We start from the raw sequence: 22,614 nt of genomic DNA, 5'->3' as shown, positions 1-22,614 counted from the left end.
TTCTATTCTATACATGTTCTGCTTCAAATTAATAGTATTCTATACATGTTCTGCTTCGAATTAATAGACTTTTCTATGTGGTGTATATACAGCACATTCCTTCGTCTTGGAGTTATACCACATTAACCAAACATGATTGTAGTGTATATATAGCACATTGTCTGTACACATCGTGACTAAAGAATATTTCATCATATGGCAACTCAATGTAGTCAATTTTACCATCTCTAAGATCATACACCAAGACATATCCCTCAGAATTCCTCACATAAATATTGCTGTTTCACTTGCCAAATATATTTAAACAAATGTTACTGACTAAACAGTATAGATTAAAAGCTTTGTAAAAATGAAAAAGACCAAATAATGGACTTAATGTGTGTGTGTATATATATAATATATATATCTAAATGATGGTGGTGTTAGAGACCATATTTGAGTGGTACAAGATAATCGATCGAGTGAAAAACTTATTGTCAGCGGTAAAATAAATTGTAGATACGTAAATGGGTGCAAGATATGATGATAATACTTATACTAGTGAATGTAATTGCAATTTTTTTTTTTTTTAAATGTTAAATTAGATTCAAAAACAAAATAGCGTTTGTACAACAGATGCAACGTTTATTTCAAGACCAAAGCCAAAACAGAGGGAGTTTAATTAAAAAAATTGGTTAAAATCTTGAAGCAAGTCAGATGTGCAGTCCGTCCCCATACCGCTCATCACCACTGTGAGAACTAAAATCGAATTCTCCTTCCGAAGTGGTTTCTGAACGGAGAAACCCACCACCGTTAACGTTTCGAACTAAATTTAGAGAGTAAATGCTAAGAAAAAGTGTGTATATTATCGCTCAAGAGAAAATATTTTTTCGATCCCCCTTACAGTGGCTCTCCTTACATATTTATATCAGTTCATTACAATCAACGCATCATAAATTCTCTACATAAATCTCGCACCCTAATCAATCCGATAAATTGCAGGAATCTTTGTTCGAGTCCGAACTGCGAACTGATTCGAGGGACCCTTCTCTACGTTCCCAACCTCACATCAGGCTTAGTGGGCCGGTCCATACTATATCCTTGGCCCATTTAGTGTGCTTGGTCCGGGCCTTAGCCCATTACTCGAGATGAACAATCATGGGTACAACACAGCTCGGGGGATTTTTGATCTTCAATCAGCTATTTTCGGGAAACTAAATATCCCCCATATCCCATGATTTGATCGTGGTAATGATGAAATTTGCCTTTCCGAACAAGCTTTGGGGCCCACCGAGAAGCTTAACACGCTATACGAGAGAAAAAATGAACCGGGACTTCTCGCTTTCCCAGGAAAATCATTACTTCCTCTTAGTTCTGTGTATAAAGGTAACTCTCCCGACTCTTTTCTATTTTATTCTGAAAATTTGTTATTTGCCCTCTGCATTTTGTTTTGCTCTCGCCTCCTTTGTTCTTCGTTATTCGCCGGAAAGTTCTTCAATTCTTTCCCTTTTAGATCAATTTCCTCTACTCTTTACTCGAAGAGCATGTCGCCTCCGAAATCCACGCTGAGTAAAGTCGTGAAACCTCTAATTCCAGGCGTTTTTTCCCATCAAACGAATTATTATTTACCAAACTAACTAAAAGCATGTTCTGGCGAGATCTATACTTTACAAAATTTCTTTTACATATGCTCTACCGTATATTGCTTTACTCAATAATACTACATAGTATTGGGAAAAATGCCGAATAAATCCCCAACTTTCAAATTTGCGCCGAAAAAAAGCCTGGACTTTTAACATGTCATTTTAATCCTCAAGTTTTGGTTGACTATAGAATTAATTGATAAATTTTTGTTGACCTGGCCGTTTTAGTCAGCGTGATAATCACCGTTAGAAACCCGAAGACGGAGTTAATTAACCGTTAACAGTGTCAGTTTATCACAAAACGATATCGTTTCTCTTAATGAAGAAACATAAAATCCCCAAATCGATTTCTAGGGTTCCTAAACCCCCCTCCCCCCCCAAATCGATTTCTAGTTCGAAACCCCGAAGTCTTGTCCAATGAGTTCCAGCTCTATCACATCCAGTGTCGTCGGTGAGCGTGGTGTGCCGTCGAAGTGTGTATGTGGTTTAGGTGTCACTATCTTTACTTCTAAGATGCAAGAGAATCCGGGACGTCCTTTCTTCCGTTGTGCGGGCAAAAGAGATGCGAATATGCCGTGTTCGAAGAAGTTGAAGATGCTCTGCCAAGAGTAGCGATCATGGCAAATGAGATTAGCAAAGCTAAATGTGAGGCAAATGAGTTAAAAGCTATGATTGAAGAATTGAAGGATGAAGAAATGATTAGCAAAATGGAACTTCACAAATGTAANTGCAAGAGAATCCGGGACGACTTTTCTTCCGTTGTGCCAGCAAAAGAGATGTGAATTCGTGGACAACCAAGAAAGATGTAAGTATAGAAATTTGTTCTTCGTTCTGTTAGCCAATTCAAGGTAATAATGTGTCATTTGTATGTGCATTAGCATCACTTGTTTAAGTGGGTCGAGGATGCCGTGTTTGAAGAAGTTGAAGATGCTCTGCCAAGAGTAGCCATCATGGCAAATGAGATTAGCAAAGCTAAATGTGAGGTAAATGAGTTAAAGGCTATGATTCAAGAATTGAAGGATGAAGAAATGATTAGCAAAATGGAATTTCACAAATGTAAAGTGTGCTTCAAAGTGTGTTTTGTGTTATCACCATTATGTTGGTTTATGTGATGTATGGTGAATGAAAAGAAAAGAAAGTTGTTTTTGGTTATTAAGTGTATTTTTATAAGAGGTTTGTCTGTGTTGTAATCGCTTGGAGGTGGTGAATGAAATAGACATTTTCATGTTTAGATCATGTCTGAAAATAACCTAATAGAACATGTCTTAATACAAAACAAAACACAACACCAACACCAAATACAATTCATGGTAATGACACACAAGCCAACACCAACACCAACACCTAAAATGGTAATGACACACAAGCCAAACCACTCAAACAACAACACCAAATACGATTCTGCAACTAACCAAAAAACACATAAACTGCATCAACAGAAGCTTATTAGCTTGAACATTGAAACCATGGACGCCAACCTCCTGTCCGAGAACTTCCGCCTCTCTGAGATGCATCCTGAGATCCTCCTGTTTGCGGTGGTGGTATATGTGCTCTTCTCTCTGATTTGGTGGTATATGTGATCTTCCTCTCTGTGAGCCTCCTCTTTGTGATCCTCCTCGCTGTGATGAACGTCCTCTAAGAGATGATGCTCCCTGAGATGGTCTCTGAGATTGTCCCTGAGAAGATGGTCCATGAGATGATGGTCCCTGGGAAGATGGTCCCTGAGATGATGTTCCATGAGATTATGTTCCATGATATGGTGGTCCCTCAGATGGTGGTCCCTGAGATGTTTCTCCAACCAACGGTTGTCCTTGTCCAAATAAGATAATCCTCGGTTCCTAAGTCAATAACAATATCAATATTCATTCAATATTCTAAACAAACACCAACTCTGATTATTACCTGATCTTTTCTTGGTCGACCTCTTCCTCTCCTTGGTGGAGTTGCAACTCTCGGATTCTTACAGCTTTGTTTGTTGTGTCCTTCTTCCTTGCAGTTTGAACATGTCATGACACGATTCATGCGTGATAACGTGGTGTTGGAGCTAGAAGCAGTCTCAAACATCCCCTTTCGCCTAGCATGGTTATTTGGTCTACCAGGATTGCCTCTTCTCCATGGAGGTGGCAACACTCCTAATCTGTTCACATTTGGCCACAAGAGCTTGCCTTGAACATGCCCAATACCATCGTAGTATGTTTGCTCCCACATTCTTGTTGTGTACTAGTCCACAACATAATCTTCAACTTTCTCTTTCTTCCCTATGATGACAGATGCAACATGAGCACATGGTATCCTTGTCATTTGCCACTTTATACAACCACATGTACGAGCACTCATGTCCACTTAGTAAATCATATCACCATGTTTTATTTCATGTTTGTTGTGTCTTGCCATCCATCTTTCACAAGCCTGTGCCCCAGCAATATTCTTCCCTATCTCAGCATGAGCTCTCTTTGTGATTCGAGTCTTCAATCTACCAACGACTATATATCTTTTGGCATTGCGCACCATACACTGCCTTCTAATATCTTCCAACATCTCTAGTAATGGTTTCCTTCTCGCTTGGCGGATTGTCCTATTGAAAGACTCACTAAGGTTGTTCAAGTTGTCATTGCAGCAACTTCCAATCTTAAAGAATGCTCTAGACCATGACCTGGGATTAGTCTTCAGTAGAGACTCATAGGCACTTGGATTGTAATTCTTCAGCTCCAGCATATATCCATTGAATTCTCCTACCGTGTAGCTCCTAGCTATCTTCCAGAAGAGTCTCTGCAGCTCCATGTCATGGTTGTTTCTCTTCCAGTTGTCCATGATGTGCCTAGAACACTGCCTATGCTCAGTTTCTGGAATGACTGTTTGGATTGCTTTCACTAAACCCTGTAATTAGCCATACAACAAGTAAGAATAACAATGACATTTATCGTAAGATTGAATGTAAAATAATTTAGTGGACTAACCGACTGTTTGTCTGAGATGACTGTGAAATTTTTCCTATCTTTAAGATCCAACTTCGCACTGAGCATCCTTAGAAACCAGTTCCAGTTATCATCATTCTCAATCTCAACAACAGCTCATGCAATAGGAACAATTCTATTATCCCCATCTCTTCCCACAGCAGCTAAGAGTTGACCTTTAACGTCCCACTTCAGAAAGGCACCATCTATTCCTATGATAGGTCTGCATGTATGCTTCCAAGAATCTCTTTGTAACTTAAGACAGATGAACAGACGGTAAAACCTTAGTAAGCTTCCAATGGTTGTACCCGGTACAGTCTCAATCTCAAATGTTGTATCCGGATTAGATCGGAAGATCTCTGCTTGATAATCAAAAATACGAGCAAAATGTTCTTGATGCGTCACTTTCCTTTCTTTAAGAACTTTGGTCTTCGCCTTTGCACATTGGTCTTCAGTCACTGTCAAACCGTACTCCCTTAAGATCTCTGCAACCATCTCTTGTTTAGTAATTTTGGGATTCCTTCTCAACCTTTCTCTATACAACCAAGCAATTGTTCCTTGCTTTAACATCTTCGAGTACCCTGACCTCACACAAGCATGTTCTTCATTGTATATTTTAACTTGCATCTTATGCTTTTTCTTGTCATACGCACAATATCATCTCCATGGACATTTGACATCAGTGGCAGAACACTTCGCACCAATCTTCAAACTTTGTGACCTATAAAGCTTGATGTCGTATCTGGTTTTCAAACAATACCTCAAGACAGCTATCTTGAATTCTTCTGGGCCATTGAATGTTTTTCCCAAACTCAGCAGTACTTCAGGATCTTCAGCTTCAGGACCATCACCATTTTCATCACAATCGTCTTCATCATTACTGTCTGATAGAGGATCTGGAATCCTCTCATATTCCCATATATCATCTCCACTATCTGCATCATCTTCATTATCTTCCTCATCTCTCGCAGCTGTTCCAAATTCGGCTTCAAAGTCTTCACAATTTTCTTCCTCGACACCTGCATCTTCTTCATCTCTTTCAATATTTTCTCTTACATTGGAATTTCAATTGTTTTCTTCTACACCTACATTTCCTACACCATTTTCTTCAACACCTAGAACTGGTTCTACAACTACAACGACCAATTGGTCAGATTGACAAACTTCCTCTTCGTTTTCGTTTCCGTTTACCTCGTCTGCATAACCAATCTCATCACAGTATTCATCGCCAGCCACTGTACAATCATCCCCACTAACAACCTCACGATCTTCTTCAATATCTTCACCCTTCTTCCTTTTTCGATACTTCCTTCTCTTTTTCTGTTTCGGTTGACCAATCTTAGTCACTCCTTCGGGTTGGTTTGAAACAGCCTCACTCTCAGATGGGTTGCGAATTGTTGCCTTTGTCTCCATTGCCTCCGTAGTCTCCACCGTCTCCATTGCATCCGCTGTCTCCACCGTCTCCATTGCCTCCACTATCTCCGACGAATTCAGTCTCATTGACCACCGAGTTGGAAGCTTCCGTCCTCCTCCACGGGTTCTTGCCATCACAATTAGGTTTCATCTCGATTTCAGATAATGAGAGATTTTTTTTCAACGGGATTGGAATTGGAGAATGATTTCGGGGTTTCGAACTAGAAATCGATTTGGAGGGGTTTAGGAACCCTAGAAATCGATTTGGGGGTTTTATGTTTCTTCATTAAGAGAAACGATGTCGTTTTGTGATAAACGGACACCGTTAACGGTTAATTAAGTCCGTTTTCGGGTTTCTAACGGTGATTATCACAATGACTAAATCGGCCAAATCAACAAAAGTTTATCAATTAATTTTATAGTCAACCAAAACTTGAGTATTAAAAAAGTCTAGACTTTTTTCGACGCAAATTTAAAAGTTAAGAATTTATTTGGCATTTTTCTCGTATTTAATTATTGACATAATATACGGTGCATTATATACGAGTGGATATTGGTTCATATTTGCCACTAAGATTTTATTACTTGGTATATATAATATATTAATTTTTGTTCATGTTTATTTATTTTTGATTGGTAAGGTATATATATATATATATATATGTGGTGTCGATGCAATATACAGAGTTCACCGCTGTAAATCTCAAGCCGCCACCTCCATTGATTCCCCAAACTTTGAAACCATTAACATCAGGGCTAGTTTAGTCGGTTTAATAATTGGAGTAAGCAAATATTCATTCGCCAATGATGTCTCCGTCTCGGATTTCTCATAACGCGCGTCTTCATCGAAATAAGTACATGAAAGTTTTACTTATTAACTAGAGGAAACTCTGGGCTACGTCCGGTATAATTCTAACATTTCATATTTCTAGAATTAATTTATTTTCATTATTTTACTTTTTACGTTATGTGATTGTGTGCAATAATGTTTTGAAAAAAATAACCTACCGTATGTGGTACTATATATTTGTGTATAATTTTCCGACTTCTTTAGTTATCTCTATTCATTTATTTATTTCCTACACCATATCAAATTATCAAGCCTTCTTTTGTATACAATTACACGTTACAGTTGTTACATAAATTTTCCATACGCAATATCTTTGAATTATAATTGTTACAATTGTTAAATCATGATTATAATATGCAAAATAAGATGTTAAATCTCTCTATGAACTTTCAGATAGTCTTTGAATTACATACCTTTCGGCATAAACTATCTTACTATTTTCTTACATTTCTGTGAACTTTCCTTCTCTCTTGTCAATCTCTTTGCATTGTGTTACCAACAATCCTTATCATCTCTCCAGCTAGAATTTGTTTTTCTATGTTATCTTTAGCTATTACGATTATACAAAATTGATCATAAATATGCATGCAACAAAAGGTTAGAATCAGTTATTTATCGAAAAAATTGGAATACAGTATATCACTATTCATTGCATTGAGGAATCCATATCAATACTCACCTTTATACAATTTTGGGTGTAAATTGTAGCTTTGATCATTTTAGCTACACCATATCGAAATCCCTTTTTGACCACAACTCCCATCTGTAGTCATGAATTCTTTAACCTGAGTGGCATTGATATATTATACTCAAAATCTATTGTTATCTACTTATCTCCGTATTTTTTTCATCAATCTTGATCATTATAGCAACACCATATCGATTCCCTTTTTTACCACAACTCTCATATGTAGTCATGAAATCTTTAGCATGAGTACATTTCTAGCATTGATATATAATACTCAAAATCTATAGTTATCTATTATCTCCATATTTTTTTTTTACATCAATCTCCGTTTCCTTTTTTTAATTGGCCCAATTTTTTTTTCCAGCCATAAAGGACAAATGCAAGACACTGGTAAAGAGAGAGTGAAGATAGATGCTGACCTTATTGATGCTTAATTCCGTTTATTTTGTTCTATTCTGATGATTTCTCACTCACCACCATATCTGCTTGTCCTCTCGATTCTTCAGTTCAGGCTCTAGTCTTAGATTGTGTGTATTCTCAGACCCATCTGGTAAAAAAGACTCACATGCTTGCTAGTTGCCTATGTCTTTTCTAGACATACCTTGATCACACATGAATAATGCGCTGCAACAATTGATGCAAATGAATGAATGATGACATGAATACTAAAATTAAATAACTTCTATATGTGACTATAGTTTTGAATGGGTTTGCCAGAGCATTTGCGCTATCAAGCGACACAACCAATACAATATTTTATTTGATCTTACTCCCAAATGCATTGATGGACATAGTTCCCTAGCTAAAGAACAGTCTTAGAAAAGACTACATTATAGACGTTGAACTCATTTTTGTAATGTATTATCAATACATGTACCAAATAAATCATTTTAGGACTTGGAGAAAAAGTGGATACTTAATAATATGATGTATGAAACTGCCGGGGAAATTCATGCATTTGAGCGCTGCCTAGTTGATAAACCATGTTTAAGCTCCCTCTCTTTCTTTGCATCAACCACTGTGGTCTGAAAAATTAAAAAGGTTAATAAGAAGATGCAGGAAGCCGAGAGTCAAACATGTAACCTTAATTATGTATCACATGACCATGTGTATTAAAAAAAGATACACAATTAAGCATCACTTACGTTAATAAGTCTGATGGACTTATGGATTTTAAAGAAATTTTTACGGATGACCAAGTCAAATATATGCATTACTATGAAATGAATTTTGCACATGCTTTTCAACAATCTTAATACCTTGAGTTGACACAGACCAAAGAAACATCTATGATCGTTCCGAGAAAACCTTACAGTCGCTTCCACTCTGAAACACTTTTTACTTCACACATGTAATATAGCATTTCTGGGATGGAACTCAGTGACTATTATTTCTTGCGCATTCATCTGAATCACAATTGATATCTATGAACCAACAATTAGAAAACTCTTGATCACCAGTCTACCAACCATTGCAAGTTTGATCCTTATCTGTGAAAGCATATAGTTTAATAAATTAGTTTCATCATACACCACATCTTGACAACATATATTTGTTCAATCATACTGAGCATATCTCTTCAACTAACCTTGTTTTCTGGAAAAACATCTTTTCAATTAACCATGTCTCTCTATTTCTCTCTTTCTCTATCTTTGCATTAACGGAAATTAAAGCAGGTTAGTAAGAAACTGAAGGGCTAGTCATAGAAAGTAAGAGTCAGATTTGTTATCTTAACTCAACAGAAATGTTTGAAGATAATAAAACCCATGGAGCCATTCTTCTTAGGTTTTTACCAAGAATATGTGGATAGGAAAAATGTCGAACCTGAAAGACTTGTTGTTAGGCTTAAATTTGGTAAAGATAATGCTCACTTTATGTGCAGATCAGAAATCACTCCAAAAGAATGTCATGGCTTGAACCCCACGACCTGCAAATAAATGAATTACATGAAACTCATGTAGCTTAGCAAAAGCTGGGGGCAGAGAAGATCAAACCAGACATGACGAATATACTTAAATCACTGATACTGTATTCTGAGACGGTCATAGATACACATATCTGACCTTCTCAATGTTCTCCATCATAACACCCTTCACCTCGAGCCTTAACCTTGGCAAGTTTGCTGATCTCTTCAGGATGATCCACAAAGTACCACATGTGCTTCTTAAGTTTAGACCTGAAGGTACAACAAAATTCGTAAAAAATCATATTCACAAAAGACTAAAAGAAGGAAGGTTTTGTTTCCACATTCTGATGGTAGAGCTTAAAGTACTCAAACTCTCTGTTCAAGCTGTTGGCTTGAGCAGTGGTAGCCTTACCACCACCATATTTCTTGCTAAAATCCTCCTTAACTCTCTCAAGGAAAGCCATTGGAACCTGCTTCCCAACAGATTCAACAGCAACAACACAATAAAGATTACCTTTTGGCATGTCGATGGACAAATATAAAATATAGCCAGTGAAAAATACTAAACAGTACACTACTGATCATAATGTATAGAAGCTCAGCCAAATCAGAAGACCAAAAACAGAGATCTAGATAAAAACATTCACCATATTAGAACGGCCTGTAACTCTATACACGTGGAGAAATCCATTGTGCGAATACAATAATACTTCTATGGTAACTAAAAGAGAAACCAAATCGCAATTGTACTTAAAACTTATTATTCGAAGGCATAAGCTTCTGAAAGCACGGTGCAACGATGAAAATAAAATTCGCTTTGTATTTTGTATAGTCGGTGAGAAACTGAGAATCACCGTAACACGAGCGACGATCAAATGTTGTTGTCCCATTGTGATGATAAGTTTGAGAACCTGAACCTAATGAAACAGAAACGCATGGATATATATCACCGAAGGATTATGGAAGAGAGACAAACATAATATATACAGAGATGTTTGTATGGTCGGCGAGGGTACTGGTTTTATAGATTTGATTTCTGAAACTGTTAATGACTTTTTGAGGTAGTGGCCATTAAATTGGACTTTGAAGAAGAGGAAGTGGGGAAGCTATGATGTTTGATAACTGGAGGTTCTTTTCTAATCTGTGAGTAAGTTGAATCGATTGAGGTTTTTGGGTATGTGGAACAGGGCAAACTGAGTCGATGAAGGTGGGAGGAGAAGCAAAGAGATGGCGTTAATTTTTTTTTTTTCTTTTTTTTGAGGCGTTATTTATTTGGTATCCATCGAAACCTGTTTATAGAAACGAATCAATCCGACTCAGAGAGAAATAAAAGAGCTTACGTGGCATCTCCTAAGGTGTTTTAGAATTGGATAGCTTGAGGAGCTTCTAATAAACCCTTTTATTAATAAGTAATTTTTATCAACTAGCAAATTAATAAAGACTGAAATCGAATCAGTCAAGAGACGGCTAACTTCGGTTTAATCCGGTTCGGCGTGACGGGTACTCTTAACCTAATAAGTAATCTAACAAGTCCACTAACACATATGGGCCGACTATTCAGGGCCTGAAATTTCAGGCCATCGACACATATTATATGATATATATATATATATATATATATATATATATCTGAGAGCCAAATGTTATCTTTGCATCCAAACACGAGGGTTACTCCCAAGATGTTTTATGTACTGGACATGTTTTATCTTTGGACACGACGCTTACTCCCAAGATTTTTTTTGTCCTACTCTCCGGAGTCCGGAGACGTTTAGTTAAAGAGAAGAAAATAGCCAACGGATTTAGGGATCTTACCGTTCTGCGATTCACCGGTGAGTTTTTTTTGTTTCTTTTTCTCCAATTTCATATCGCATTCTTCGTCTTCTTCGTCCTGATATAAAGTGCTTTCGCGTTTGCTTTCCCGATAATTCGTGGTAAAATTGATTTTGATAAATCGACTTCAGTTTGATTTATTTCCTCCTTATCGCTTATAAGTTTGCGTCAAGATTTGATCTAATTGGAACAAGTAACCAATTCAAGATTCCTACTCGTTAATTGATTTTGATTATCCGGTTTAATAAGTTCCCCATGTAATCTTCTTGGTCCTGATAATATTGAATTCTTCTGTTTTGTTTGTTTATGTTAAGAAACAGAGAGTTAGAGACTTCAATGGTGTCCCAAGGAATGGTTTCTCTTACAAAGTCTCTATGCACCATGACTCCAAGATTCCGTCTCAAGAACCCGAGTTTGATGCAGAACCTTAAGACCCCCGGATCTTGTCATCTCCGTTTCAGAAACCTCCGTGTCTTATGCACAACTAAACTCTCTCAGTGGGAACCATCACCTTTCATTCATGCTTCTGCGGAAGAAGAAGAAGAAGCTGCTGCTGATATAGTATTGGACAAAACCGCTAATGTCTTCGAATCTATTGTATCCGAGACTGCAGAGGAAGAAGAAGAAGAGAAACTAGATTCAGCGCAACAACAGAAGAACTCTCAAGTTCAGGTACTTAAATGGCCAATATGGCTTTTGGGTCCATCTGTTCTCCTCACTAGCGGTATGGCACCCACTTTGTGGCTTCCTCTGTCATCCGTTTTCCTCGGTTCCAACGTGGTCAGTCTGCTTTCCTTGATCGGTCTAGATTGCATTTTCAACCTCGGAGCATCACTTTTCCTCTTGATGGCTGATTCTTGCGCTCGTCCTAAAGACCCATCACAGTCCTGCACCAGCACACCACCGTTTAGCTACAAGTTCTGGAACTTGTTTTCACTCATAACCGGGTTTCTCGTCCCAACGTTACTTCTCTTCGGATCCCAATCCGGCATATTAGCTTCTCTCCAACCCCAGCTTCCTTTCCTCTCGTCAGCTGTTCTCTTCTTCCCTTACTTCATTCTCCTCGCGGTTCAGACATTAACAGAGATCCTCACATGGCACTGGCAATCACCGGTATGGCTAGTCACACCAGTTGTCTACGAGGCTTACCGAATCTTGCAACTGATGAGAGGGTTGACACTTTGTGCTGAGGTCAACGCACCGGTTTGGGTGGTTCATATGCTTCGTGGGCTTGTCTCTTGGTGGGTATTGATCTTGGGAATGCAACTCATGAGAGTTGCTTGGTTTGCTGGTTTTGCATCTAGAACAACAAGTCAGCAACCACCATCTGTTGCTTCTAAGTAAAGACAGATATATTAGATGTTTTCTTCGTTTAGTTTTCAGAAGTCATGTCAGACTACATATCTGTAACTCTTTCTACTCACTGTATAGCTTTTATTTATTCGTGAGTTGGTGATAAACTGATAATGATAAAAACATATTCTATATTATTCACTTTTTTTTTAAGTTAGGTGTGTGATACATAATATTTCAATGCGTTTCCGATTCAGCTGTCAATAATGCATATTTCGTATGTAATTTTTTGTTGGTTCGTCTCTTGTTATATAGAGTCTGATTGGTTTGCTGGTTTTGCATTTAGAACAACAAATCCGCAACAACTTGCTTTAAAAGTAAAGAGATAGTATATGTTTCTTCGTTTAGTTTTCAAGTCTTGCCAAAGAAAAAAAAAAACAAAACAAAAGCAGATTTGTATAGGCTTTACCGTTTTCGTATTGCAAAGTTGGTAAACAGTAACCAAAACATATACGTTATTTATGATCAGATTCTATTCTTTCATTAACTATGTTTTATTTGTTAATTTCATTCAATGCGTCTGCGATTTAGAGGCGCGTTTGCGTTTTTGATCAAATGTAAGTAAAAAGACAATAATACCCTTGAGAAATGAACAAGACAAATATAGCGATGTCCCCACTCTCTTCATTAGCTCTCTCTCTCTCTCTCTCGATCTCGGTTTCTCGATCGACGACTGCTCTCTCTTGAAACCGGAGACGGGCGTCACGGGGACGAATCTATTCGCCGGGAATCTTTTTTTCATTTTTGGTCGTTTGTACGGGGAGAATCGATTTGAATCTCCGGCGATCTGATCAGGATGAGTACCAGCAGCGAGCTTCTTACCGTCGAGCCTCTCGACCTTCAATTCCCTTGTAAGTTTTGGACCTTTTCATTGTTTCGCATGTCTTCTTCTCCCAGATCTGAGTTACGGTGTTAACGTTTTTATGTAATTTGATTATTTAGTTGAATTGAAGAAGCAGATCTCTTGCTCTCTGTATTTGACGAACAAGACTGATAATAATGTGGCCTTTAAGGTTATAAATTCTCTTCTCTATTTCGATTTTGGAATTTGAGAAAATTGTTGTGATTTTATCTTTTTTATCTCTCGATGTTTCCTGAGGCTTCTTCTCTTGGTTGTGTTGTGTTTTTTTTTAGGTTAAGACCACGAATCCTAAAAAGTATTGTGTTAGGCCTAACACTGGAGTTGTTCTTCCGAGGTCTACTTGTGAAGTTCTTGGTCCGTTCTCTCTCTTTCTCTCTCGAGAGATGGATTTGTGTTTTTGTTATTTTTGCCAAAATGGGAAATTTGATGAATTATTTCTTGTTTGGTGTTTTGATTTAGTGACCATGCAAGCTCAAAAGGAAGCTCCTTCTGATATGCAGTGTAAGGACAAGTTTCTGCTACAAGGTGTGATTGCTAGTCCTGGTGTCACGGCCAAGGAAGTTACTCCTGAGATGGTATACTTGATTATATTCCATTGTTGATTTTGTATGGATGATTTTACAGTTTGGTTTATAAAGCAATTGTTTGTTTTTTTTTTCTTGTGATGAAACTTTGCAGTTTAGCAAAGAGGCTGGGCATCTAGTTGAGGAGACTAAACTGAAGGTTACTTATGTTGCTCCACCACGACCACCATCACCAGTTCATGAAGGATCAGAAGAGGGTTCTTCACCAAGGGCTTCTGTCTCAGATAACGGACATGGTTCTGATTTTTCGGTTAGTTGATATTAACTTAAGTTTATATTTGAGTGCTCTGCTAGACATGTAGTTTTTTTGTAGACTCTCATGTATTTTTGGTTTAATTTTAGTTTCAGAGATTTAGCGTGGACAAAGGTGAACCTCAAGAAAACACATCTGAGGTATTTTTCACAATTTTTCTAAGCTTGTAACCGTCAAAAACAACCATTTGTTATTATTATCTTTTGCATTTGCTCTGTCTAAAAAGTAAAACCGATTAGTTACAACTTTAGAGGTAACTTTATTGAAAAGTTGCCTTTTAGGCTGATTTAGTAGGCTGAGAATCTTTCTTTACGTTGATTACTTAAAAGGTTCATCACATTTTTAGAAGCCTCTTCAGTGCTCAATCCATTACAACTTTAGAGGTAACTTAAAAGGTTTATCACATTTGAATGATTTTCAGGCGAGGGCTCTCATCACAAAGCTAACCGAGGAAAAACAGTCTGCCATGCAACTGAACAACAGACTTCAAAGAGAACTGGTAATAGAACTTCCACTTGAATCCTTTCTATCTCTGCATCTTTCCTCCTTGCTGTTGTTTTTGGAACGAAAATATTACTTTGTCGATTAGCAACTACGAGGAAACGTTTTGTAGTATTTTTTACATGCTTTGAGAATAGATGCTTGAACTTAGCATTTACATTGGCCAGCCTGGACTCTTATCTAAACTCTTTTCTCCATCATTTAACATCAGAAGTTCCTTGAATGTTATTACTAGTAGATTAAATCACAATACCATTAAGCAAAACCAGCCTTCACAAGCTTAGTTTAGAATCTTGAGATTGTTTTCTGAGAAAGATATTGGATTGAATGTGCAGGATCAGTTAAGGCGTGAAAGCAAGAAGAGCCAAAGTGGTGGTATCCCGTTCATGTACGTTCTTCTGGTCGGACTCATCGGTCTAATTTTGGGATACATTATGAAGAGGACATAAAACCAGCCCACCTGAATTTAATTCCTCACCCCTACGAAGGAAGAAGAAAACATCAACAACAACAAAACCAATAGACTTATAACTCTTTCAGTCGGACATTCTTTTTTCTCTTATGTATTTGTCAATTTCGCCTAAAAAAAGGTGCTCTAGAAGATTTGTGTTTCATAACTGAGTTTGCTTTGTTTTCAACTTTTGTAATCCAATGACTTTGCGTGGGTTATTTCTCCACTAATTCTTTCATCTTTCTTAACATAAATTTCATCATCTAAACCAAGTAGCCCGAAGCCACAACATAAAATGAAACCTTCCTCCTCGGCCAGAGACTTCGAGTTTAACCACACCCAAACCCAAAAAAGAGAGCTGATCTACGCGCCAACAGATGCGCGTGGAGTTCAGACCAATCTCTCGTCGTACCATTACCATCAGGTCCACCACCACTGCCCCCATTAGCATCTCCACCGTACAAAAACTTATAAGCTCCGATTAGATTCACCGAATCACACAATCTTAAAAATCCCTCCTTTGGTGATGCGGAGGATTCCGTTATCGTAAAGATTTGTCCTTTATACTACCATCTTCTTTTAGGGTTTTGAATTCTTCTTCTTTCTGATTTCGGACTTCAATGGCGCCTTTTGTTGAGGTCTGTAGGTATAAGCCTGTACCACTATCATTTAGCTCTCTCTGTACATGTCCTTGCCGTTCCTCTCCAAGAAAATCTCTAACTCTTCCCCACTTCTCCGAAAAGTATTCGAATTTGGGTCTCGTCGAATCCAAAGCATTGTCTCGTTCTCGCTTTAGTCGTATTCCTGTTAACCGGCGCGTTATCATCACGGCCGTTGCTCGAGCTGAATCAAATCAAATTGGTGATGATGGCAACTCAAAGGAGGTAACTTTATTCCTGTTTCTTTAAATTCTCTATAAAGAAGATTGATCAGAAGATAGTTAATTTCAGCTTAGTAGTACTAAGACTCGTGTTTAAGGACTTGAGTTTCGTTAAAGAATTGTTCTTTTTGGATGACTATGAAAGGCTGAGAGAAACTTATCATGGCATTGCTGCAACTCCCATCTGTTTAGGAACACAGCAGAGATCAAGAAGAATTGGAAATTATTGAAGAAGATTCGAGTGTAGATGATCAGAAGCAGAAATCTAGAAGCCAGTTTAAGAAGAGAGTAATTTTTGGTCTAGGAATTGGCTTGTCTGTAGGAGGTATTGTATTAGCTGGAGGATGGGTTTTCACAGCAGCATTAGCAGCTGCGGTTCTTCTAAGTGCCCGAGAATACTTCGAACTGGTGAGAAGTAAAGGAATTGCTCAAGGAATGACACCTCCTCCACGATATCTTTCTAGAGTCTGCTCGATTATTTGTGCCCTTATGCCTATACTTACATTGTGAGTTAGTTTCAGTCAGTCAAAAACCTTAAAAGCTTTGAGATTCTTTCTCTTATTCTGATAAAAATGTTGTTTTTTAGGTATTTTGGTCATATAGATATCTCGGTGACATCCGCAGCATTTGTTGTTGCAATGGCGTTGTTGTTACAGAGAGGAAACCCGCGTTTTTCTCAGCTGAGTAGTACGATGTTTGGGCTGTTTTACTGTGGATATCTTCCTTGTTTCTGGGTTAAGCTACGTTGTGGTCTTACTGCTCCTGTTCTAAACACCGGCAAGCACTCCATTCCATTATTATTATTATCCTTCTTAGCTCTGCTGATACATTAAGTTAGCAAAGACTAAGTCTCTTGAGCAGTTTAATTTCTTATAGGAATTGGAAGAAGCTGGCCAATTATTCTCGGTGGTCAAGCACATTGGACAGTTGGACTTGTTGCTATATTGATTTCATTCTGTGGTATAATTGCCTCAGACACGTTTGCATTTCTCGGTGGCAAGGTATGTCTCTAATGAAGATTAGATCCAAGTCAAATTAAGGATGAATACTATTCAGTGTATTCGATAAAAAGAACTACGGATATTATCGACCTAGCAGTGCGCATATAGTCTTGTAATAAGTTCTTCCGCCTGAAGTAAATCAACTAAAATTGCAGGCATTTGGTAAAACTCCTCTTATTAGCATTAGTCCAAAGAAGACATGGGAAGGAGCTCTTGCAGGACTTGTTGGTTGTATTTCCATTACCATTCTACTGTCCAAATCTTTGTCTTGGCCTCAGTCTCTTGTCAGGTACTCAAATCCGATCGAATTCCTAGAGCCTTGTTGAATCATAATGTTTGTCTTTTATTCTGACTTGTTCTATTTAAACAGCATTATAGCTTTTGGAGTTCTTAACTTCTTTGGATCGGTCTTTGGTGACTTAACTGAGTCAATGATCAAACGTGATGCGGGTGTCAAAGACTCCGGCTCACTCATCCCTGGACATGGTAATACTCTGGTAAATCAGACAGGGTTGATAGTCTCTCAATGCTTCCTCTCTAACCGATCTTATGTTATTGCAGGTGGAATATTAGACAGGGTTGATAGTTACATATTCACTGGTGCATTAGCCTACTCATTCGTAAGACTTCATGGAGTTTGATTCTGCGGTGATATATCCCCAAGAAACTCATTATAGCTTCAAGAATACTTGCAAAACCGGTGCTACTTTTTCCCTCTACGAGATTGATCTTCAAAAGAAGATTATAGCTATGTCAATGTGGCTGCAGAAAATTCTGAGATTAGCCTCCGGTTTGTTGTTTGCTTGAACCGGTATGCATCTTTTGCTTCAATGGGAGTATGTAACTGGTTTTATCATTCAGGTGATTGTCGGCCCGTTGCTTTTGTGTTGTCTTACTGGTTGGTTAATGAAACGGCGGCGTATGCAATTTATTTTACTTTCCTTGAAAAAAAAAAAAAAATCAGTTTGTTTTCCAGATAATGGATTGATGAAAGAAAGAAAAAGACTAAAATCATGTGGGGATGTTAATGAATGCGTTGTTCCCAAGCAGACTTTTTAAGAGAGGAATTACATTTTAAAAATTAAAATCTGAATGAAAAAGGAAGCTATATTGTAGTAGTAGTACTAATCAAAATTCAATGATACTAATAAAAGAGCCAAAAATTAAGAAATGATTGGGAAGAGGCAAAAGACATGGGTGGATTTTGTTATCCAATACAATAAAGAATGTTACTTTCACAATTTCACTGCAGAATCTTACTCAAGTGGTTTGATTAAATTAAGAAGAAATTTGGTAACATTTGTGATTATACCAATTTGGTACCATGTGATTGACTACACGGACAAATCTCGTATTACGCAATCTCTTTGCAATTTCTAAAAGTCTTAAGATCGTTTACGACATTAACCCTATTTCTAGAACGTAACAAAACACTAGAACGAGATAGTATATTTCTTTCAGAATAATCATAAAGTGTTTAGTAGAAGAAAATTAGTTTGAGGTACTTTTAACTTTTAGTACTTACAACAATAGAGAACATAGTCAAAACGAACATATCTAGTGAATGATAAAATGTAAATCCGTATTTTTCATTTGGACAGCAATATAAAAGTGGAGAAAAAAAGACTAACAAAAGGATTTATATATATATATATCATTTGATTGGTTAACATTGTGGAACACATTAAAACATGATTATAAATAACCCAAATTTAAAAGCTAAAAAAACGAAATTAAAAAAGAACCTTTTTATTAATATTTCTCTTCAACATTTCCAAGCTGAGACAGCAACGAGTTCTTTCCTCTGCCAACACAAGACAAGTGAAGACAACGACGACTGTCTCTTCTCCAGGTGAAACCCTCTCATCGGATTCCTCTGCAACAAATACTCCGCTTGAGTCTCCGCCGTCTGACTCAGCGTCACCGGAGAAAACCCACATTGCCCAAATAAGCTTCTCCACGGCGGCGTTCTCTCCATCCAGCGGTAACGATTCGTCAACAGTTTCTGTATGGACGGTTGCACACAAAACCTCTCGACCCTCGTAACAGCTTCCGCATTACTCGAGTCCAGTGACTCGAGCAAAGTCGTGTAGTACTGAAGCGCGTTAATCACACCGTTAGGGAACGGTGCGTCGTTGTTGCGGTCGCAGGTTCGGTCTGAACAAACGACCACGTTTGGAGAGATTTGTTTCAAGAAACGAAGGATCAACGGGAGGTAACCGGAGACAACGGAGCTGATTGGTAGATTCACAGAGATTGCTTCTTTCTCCGATGATCGGAATAGAGAGAGTGGCCAACAAGTAGGATTCAAGAGAATCTCCATGCTCAAGAGCTCGATTTCGAAGGACACACCTGTTTCTGCCGCGAAGCTTCTGAGATTCTCTTCTGTGAACCGGAGCTCGAATTCGTCGGAGACAGTTGAAGGAGATGCGAAAGCTGTGATCTTTAGCGACGGAGGCGATGAAGATCTGTTTCTTTTTCCGGCGAGTTCTTGAATCAGAGACGCCCATTGACCTCCGTAACCGATATCGAAATCGACAATGTGAATCCGATCAGACGACCCTTCTAAGGACTCGAGAATGGTTTGGTTTGCAGTGAAGTTGACGAATTGAAGAAACGGTGAGGATTCTGAGAAAGCTCTGTAAGCTGCGATTCGAAAGATTAGGTTTTGAGGAGGAGAGAGTGACGGTGGTGATGAAGAGTCTTGAAGGAGAGAGTGAAGAGCTTCGGTTATATACGAAGCTGCTCTATGAAGCGGAGGTTTAGGATTGTTGCTGTTAGTGTCGTCGTCGTCGTCGTCCTTCTTGTTAAGGTTGTGATTGAGCCGCGCCAATATCCCTTGCGCGAGGATGGGATTGGGATTGTTATCTCCGCCGTTTGTGGTTCTTCCAATTAGCTCCACCGCCGCGGAGAATAGCTGGTCGATGATTAACGTTGACTGGTCTCCTTGGTCGTGTTCGTCTTCACCGGCTAGCTTGGGCGGAGTGAGAAACGGGTCGTGAGATTCGTGACCCGGATCCGAGAACTGGAAACCCCACTGTTGGGGTTGTTGAGATCCGGGTTGACCCGAATTGAGCCGTTTAGCCGGAGGATCCGAGAAAAAATCAGGACTTGGGTTAATCAGAATCTCAGGGTTCGTTGCGTCGTGGAAAGGGAAGCCATAGCCAAAGAGTGGATTAGGGTTATCAATAACCGGGTCGGATCCAGAACCGGTGTCGAAACCCACAAACTCAGAACCCGGATCCACAACATCACCACCACCACCAGACATGATTAACCTAAGAATACTCTCTTCTTGTCCGGGAGAGCCACCGGAGAGAACACCATCGAGATCCTCGAAACCCATCGGGTCGCATTTCTCATCGGCGCCGGAAAAGTCAGCAGCAGCAGCAGCAGCAGCGCCGCCGCCGCCGCCGTGAGAGGAAGACAGCGTGGTGGTTGAAGAAGAAACGAAAGGGCTTGGACTTCTAACAGAGTCTAGAACAGACGTCGGCTCCGAGAAACCACCATTGTTAACAACAAAGCAGAGATCTTCAACTACTACTCTTCCATGGAGTTTATCTGGACCCCAGATTTTGTATCCCGGAGAAGAAGAAGAAGAATCTAAAAAACCCAAAACCCCCTTCCCTTGAAATTGCTCAAAGGGTAGGGGCATGACCAATCTTGAAAGAGAATTAAAGAGAGGGGAGAACAATAAGAAACCCTAGATCTCAGAACTAACTTAAGGAAGACGAAGAAGATGAAAGCTTGAAACTGAAATTGGCGCCCACATTATATAATAAGATCTCTCTCTCACTCGGGGTCGGGTGTTAATAACAATCTTTCGTCTCTTTACTTTTGTATATTGACTCTGGCTTCTTGCAAGAACGTTCCAAAGTGATCTTCTTCATCCAAAGGCCAAAAAAAAAAAATGCTCTCTTTTCTTTTTTTTATTTGGGAAAAGGATTTGGTTTTTGCTCTCTCTGTGTGTGTGGTGCCTTGTGTCTGTAGATTTACTTATCTCTACTTCTGTTTTCTCATTTTCTTAGCCTAACTCGCACTTACGGCGCGTTACTTTTACTCTCTCTAAAAATGTTCATAAATCTTTTTTTTATTATTGGGTCTAATTTTGTATTCTCTCTCACATATATTGATGTTTTAATAGTTTTTCACATATTAATAAAAAGTTAAATTTTTTATTTTTAAACTAATTTATAATTATTTTATGGTAGAAAGAGAAAACATAATCCACTAAATATTATGCCACTTAGAATCTTATTATATAAAGTTAAGTTTTGAAAGTTAGTCATTAACAAAATTTTGATATGTGTACAAGGTAATATAATAGGAGAGATTTGAAATTTCAACAGAAAACAAAATATTTTGTTTTAAATAATATTAATATTGTAAAAAGATAGCTATAAAAAAATTACAAAAATTTAAAAGTTTTTCTCAAAAACAAATAATTATAAGGAGATTATATATTTATATCTATTTCATAAATTTCAAAATTATAATATTATTTACTTATTTTTAATTTTAAGTTATTAATTCTACAAAAACAATGAAAAAAGGATTAGAGACTATATAAAGTTAACTATTTATTCTAAATTTTGTAAATGTTCACTTCTATATAAACATAGATCATCTCATATTTTCATCTAACAAAATAATTTATTCAAAAACACTGCTTTCAACTTTGTTCTATTTGTAAAAAAAATTAATAGGAAAGTAAAATTTTCCTTTTTTAAATATCAAAATTTTCTTCTACTTTCTCCTTTTTTTAGTTTGGAATTGATAAGATTAATATATTGACCAAAAAAAGATTAATATATGCGTATTTTTTTTCTAATACTGTATTTTAAAATTTATTATAGTATTTTTAGATTGTTTTATTTAATTTATATTTTCATCTTTGAATTACTTGGGATTTATATATTATCGTGCTTATAATTTTCTATTATTTCTTTAATTATGTCAAATCAATTTTTTTTCGAATTTCTCAACTTTGATTGGTTGGTCATAGACACTTTTTTTTTGTGCAAACATAATTATTAACATTCATTCAAATCTCAAATGGAGATAACGAGTAGAAGCTCATCAACCTAATGGTCGGATAAAATAGGCATACAAGCTTACAACAAAAATCGATAGATAGATTGGAAATACATAAATCATTGTTGAAAGATCCATAGGAGCTTGGAGACTTTGACACACTGGTTTGCAGAAAAGTTTAAAAGAATTGATTTGAATACCTATGTCACCAAAGTGCACTTATCTTTTCGGTCAAGGGTCCTGAGAGATTTCCAGAGTTAAGCGTGCTTGAGTTGGAGTAGTTTCAGGATGGGTGAGCTTCTGGGAAGTGATTGTAGGAACTGCGCGAGTGAGGACAAAATACAAAGAAATATCATGTGGTGATTTGTAGGGTTGGTAAAGTATTTACAGTCTCCCAGATGTAACAAACTGGCCGTCGAATATGGATGGGCC

The 22,614-nt window shown here is 37.7% G+C and overlaps 5 protein-coding genes and 1 long non-coding RNA gene across 16 annotated transcripts; 3 read left to right on the top strand and 3 right to left on the bottom strand.

Moving 5' to 3' along the window:
* On the bottom strand, window positions 3,843-4,645 carry LOC104704180. Its single transcript, XM_010420309.1, has 3 exons — window positions 4,580-4,645; window positions 4,014-4,499; window positions 3,843-3,929 (listed from the first exon to the last, which is right to left on the bottom strand). The coding sequence occupies exons 1-3, from the start codon at window positions 4,643-4,645 to the stop codon at window positions 3,843-3,845; spliced, it is 639 nt and encodes a 212-aa protein (XP_010418611.1).
* Window positions 7,122-10,689, bottom strand: LOC104699840. Of its 9 annotated transcripts, XR_753450.2 has the most exons (9): window positions 10,288-10,689; window positions 9,846-9,903; window positions 9,591-9,703; window positions 9,116-9,454; window positions 8,787-9,017; window positions 8,444-8,552; window positions 7,947-8,151; window positions 7,519-7,624; window positions 7,122-7,389 (listed from the first exon to the last, which is right to left on the bottom strand). It is a non-coding gene; the product is annotated as an uncharacterized LOC104699840 (long non-coding RNA). The 9 variants fall into 9 exon arrangements; XR_753446.2 differs by having other exon boundaries at window positions 9,116-9,177; window positions 9,352-9,454; window positions 9,591-10,689; XR_753445.2 differs by having other exon boundaries at window positions 9,116-9,173; window positions 9,352-9,454; window positions 9,591-10,689.
* Window positions 11,084-12,769, top strand: LOC104699839. Of its 2 annotated transcripts, none has more exons than XM_010415239.2 (2): window positions 11,084-11,262; window positions 11,584-12,769. In XM_010415239.2, the coding sequence occupies exon 2, from the start codon at window positions 11,600-11,602 to the stop codon at window positions 12,605-12,607; it is 1,008 nt and encodes a 335-aa protein (XP_010413541.1). In that variant the 5' UTR covers window positions 11,084-11,262; window positions 11,584-11,599; the 3' UTR covers window positions 12,608-12,769. The 2 variants fall into 2 exon arrangements, with proteins under 2 accessions (XP_010413541.1, XP_010413540.1); XM_010415238.2 differs by having other exon boundaries at window positions 11,085-11,262; window positions 11,578-12,769.
* Window positions 13,227-15,497, top strand: LOC104699838 (vesicle-associated protein 1-1). Of its 2 annotated transcripts, none has more exons than XM_010415237.2 (8): window positions 13,227-13,467; window positions 13,559-13,629; window positions 13,751-13,832; window positions 13,938-14,053; window positions 14,157-14,312; window positions 14,411-14,455; window positions 14,737-14,814; window positions 15,152-15,497. In XM_010415237.2, exons 1-8 carry the CDS (start codon window positions 13,413-13,415, stop codon window positions 15,263-15,265), a joined length of 717 nt encoding a protein of 238 aa, XP_010413539.1. In that variant the 5' UTR covers window positions 13,227-13,412; the 3' UTR covers window positions 15,266-15,497. The 2 variants fall into 2 exon arrangements, with proteins under 2 accessions (XP_010413539.1, XP_010413538.1); XM_010415236.2 differs by having other exon boundaries at window positions 13,228-13,467; window positions 14,405-14,455.
* On the top strand, window positions 15,706-18,084 carry LOC104699837 (phosphatidate cytidylyltransferase 5, chloroplastic). Its single transcript, XM_010415235.2, has 7 exons — window positions 15,706-16,151; window positions 16,340-16,653; window positions 16,734-16,924; window positions 17,024-17,148; window positions 17,304-17,437; window positions 17,519-17,634; window positions 17,710-18,084. The coding sequence occupies exons 1-7, from the start codon at window positions 15,888-15,890 to the stop codon at window positions 17,787-17,789; spliced, it is 1,224 nt and encodes a 407-aa protein (XP_010413537.1). The 5' UTR covers window positions 15,706-15,887; the 3' UTR covers window positions 17,790-18,084.
* LOC104699836 (scarecrow-like protein 22) lies at window positions 18,772-21,140 on the bottom strand. The gene has a single exon (XM_010415234.1). It carries the CDS (start codon window positions 20,801-20,803, stop codon window positions 18,914-18,916), a length of 1,890 nt encoding a protein of 629 aa, XP_010413536.1. The 5' UTR covers window positions 20,804-21,140; the 3' UTR covers window positions 18,772-18,913.

Source organism: Camelina sativa, chromosome 7, assembly GCF_000633955.1.
Source record: "Camelina sativa cultivar DH55 chromosome 7, Cs, whole genome shotgun sequence".
Lineage (NCBI taxonomy): Eukaryota > Viridiplantae > Streptophyta > Magnoliopsida > Brassicales > Brassicaceae > Camelina > Camelina sativa.
Note: the sequence above shows the minus strand (reverse complement) of the source record. Positions and strands in the feature narration are given on the sequence as shown.

Coding starts and splice junctions, on each gene's coding strand:
- LOC104704180 (XM_010420309.1), bottom strand. CDS start 4,645: ATGCTCAGTGCGAAGTTGGATCTTAAAGATAGGAAAAATTTCACAGTC. Junction 4,500..4,579: donor TCATCTCAGACAAACAGTCG/GTTAGTCCACTA, acceptor GGCTAATTACAG/GGTTTAGTGAAAGCAATCCA. Junction 3,930..4,013: donor AGGCTTGTGAAAGATGGATG/GCAAGACACAAC, acceptor GGTTGTATAAAG/TGGCAAATGACAAGGATACC.
- LOC104699839 (XM_010415239.2), top strand. CDS start 11,600: ATGGTGTCCCAAGGAATGGTTTCTCTTACAAAGTCTCTATGCACCATG.
- LOC104699836 (XM_010415234.1), bottom strand. CDS start 20,803: ATGCCCCTACCCTTTGAGCAATTTCAAGGGAAGGGGGTTTTGGGTTTT.
- LOC104699838 (XM_010415236.2), top strand. CDS start 13,413: ATGAGTACCAGCAGCGAGCTTCTTACCGTCGAGCCTCTCGACCTTCAA. Junction 13,468..13,558: donor TCTCGACCTTCAATTCCCTT/GTAAGTTTTGGA, acceptor TTGATTATTTAG/TTGAATTGAAGAAGCAGATC. Junction 14,815..15,151: donor ACAGACTTCAAAGAGAACTG/GTAATAGAACTT, acceptor TTGAATGTGCAG/GATCAGTTAAGGCGTGAAAG.
- LOC104699837 (XM_010415235.2), top strand. CDS start 15,888: ATGGCGCCTTTTGTTGAGGTCTGTAGGTATAAGCCTGTACCACTATCA. Junction 16,654..16,733: donor CTTATGCCTATACTTACATT/GTGAGTTAGTTT, acceptor GTTGTTTTTTAG/GTATTTTGGTCATATAGATA. Junction 17,635..17,709: donor CTCACTCATCCCTGGACATG/GTAATACTCTGG, acceptor ATGTTATTGCAG/GTGGAATATTAGACAGGGTT.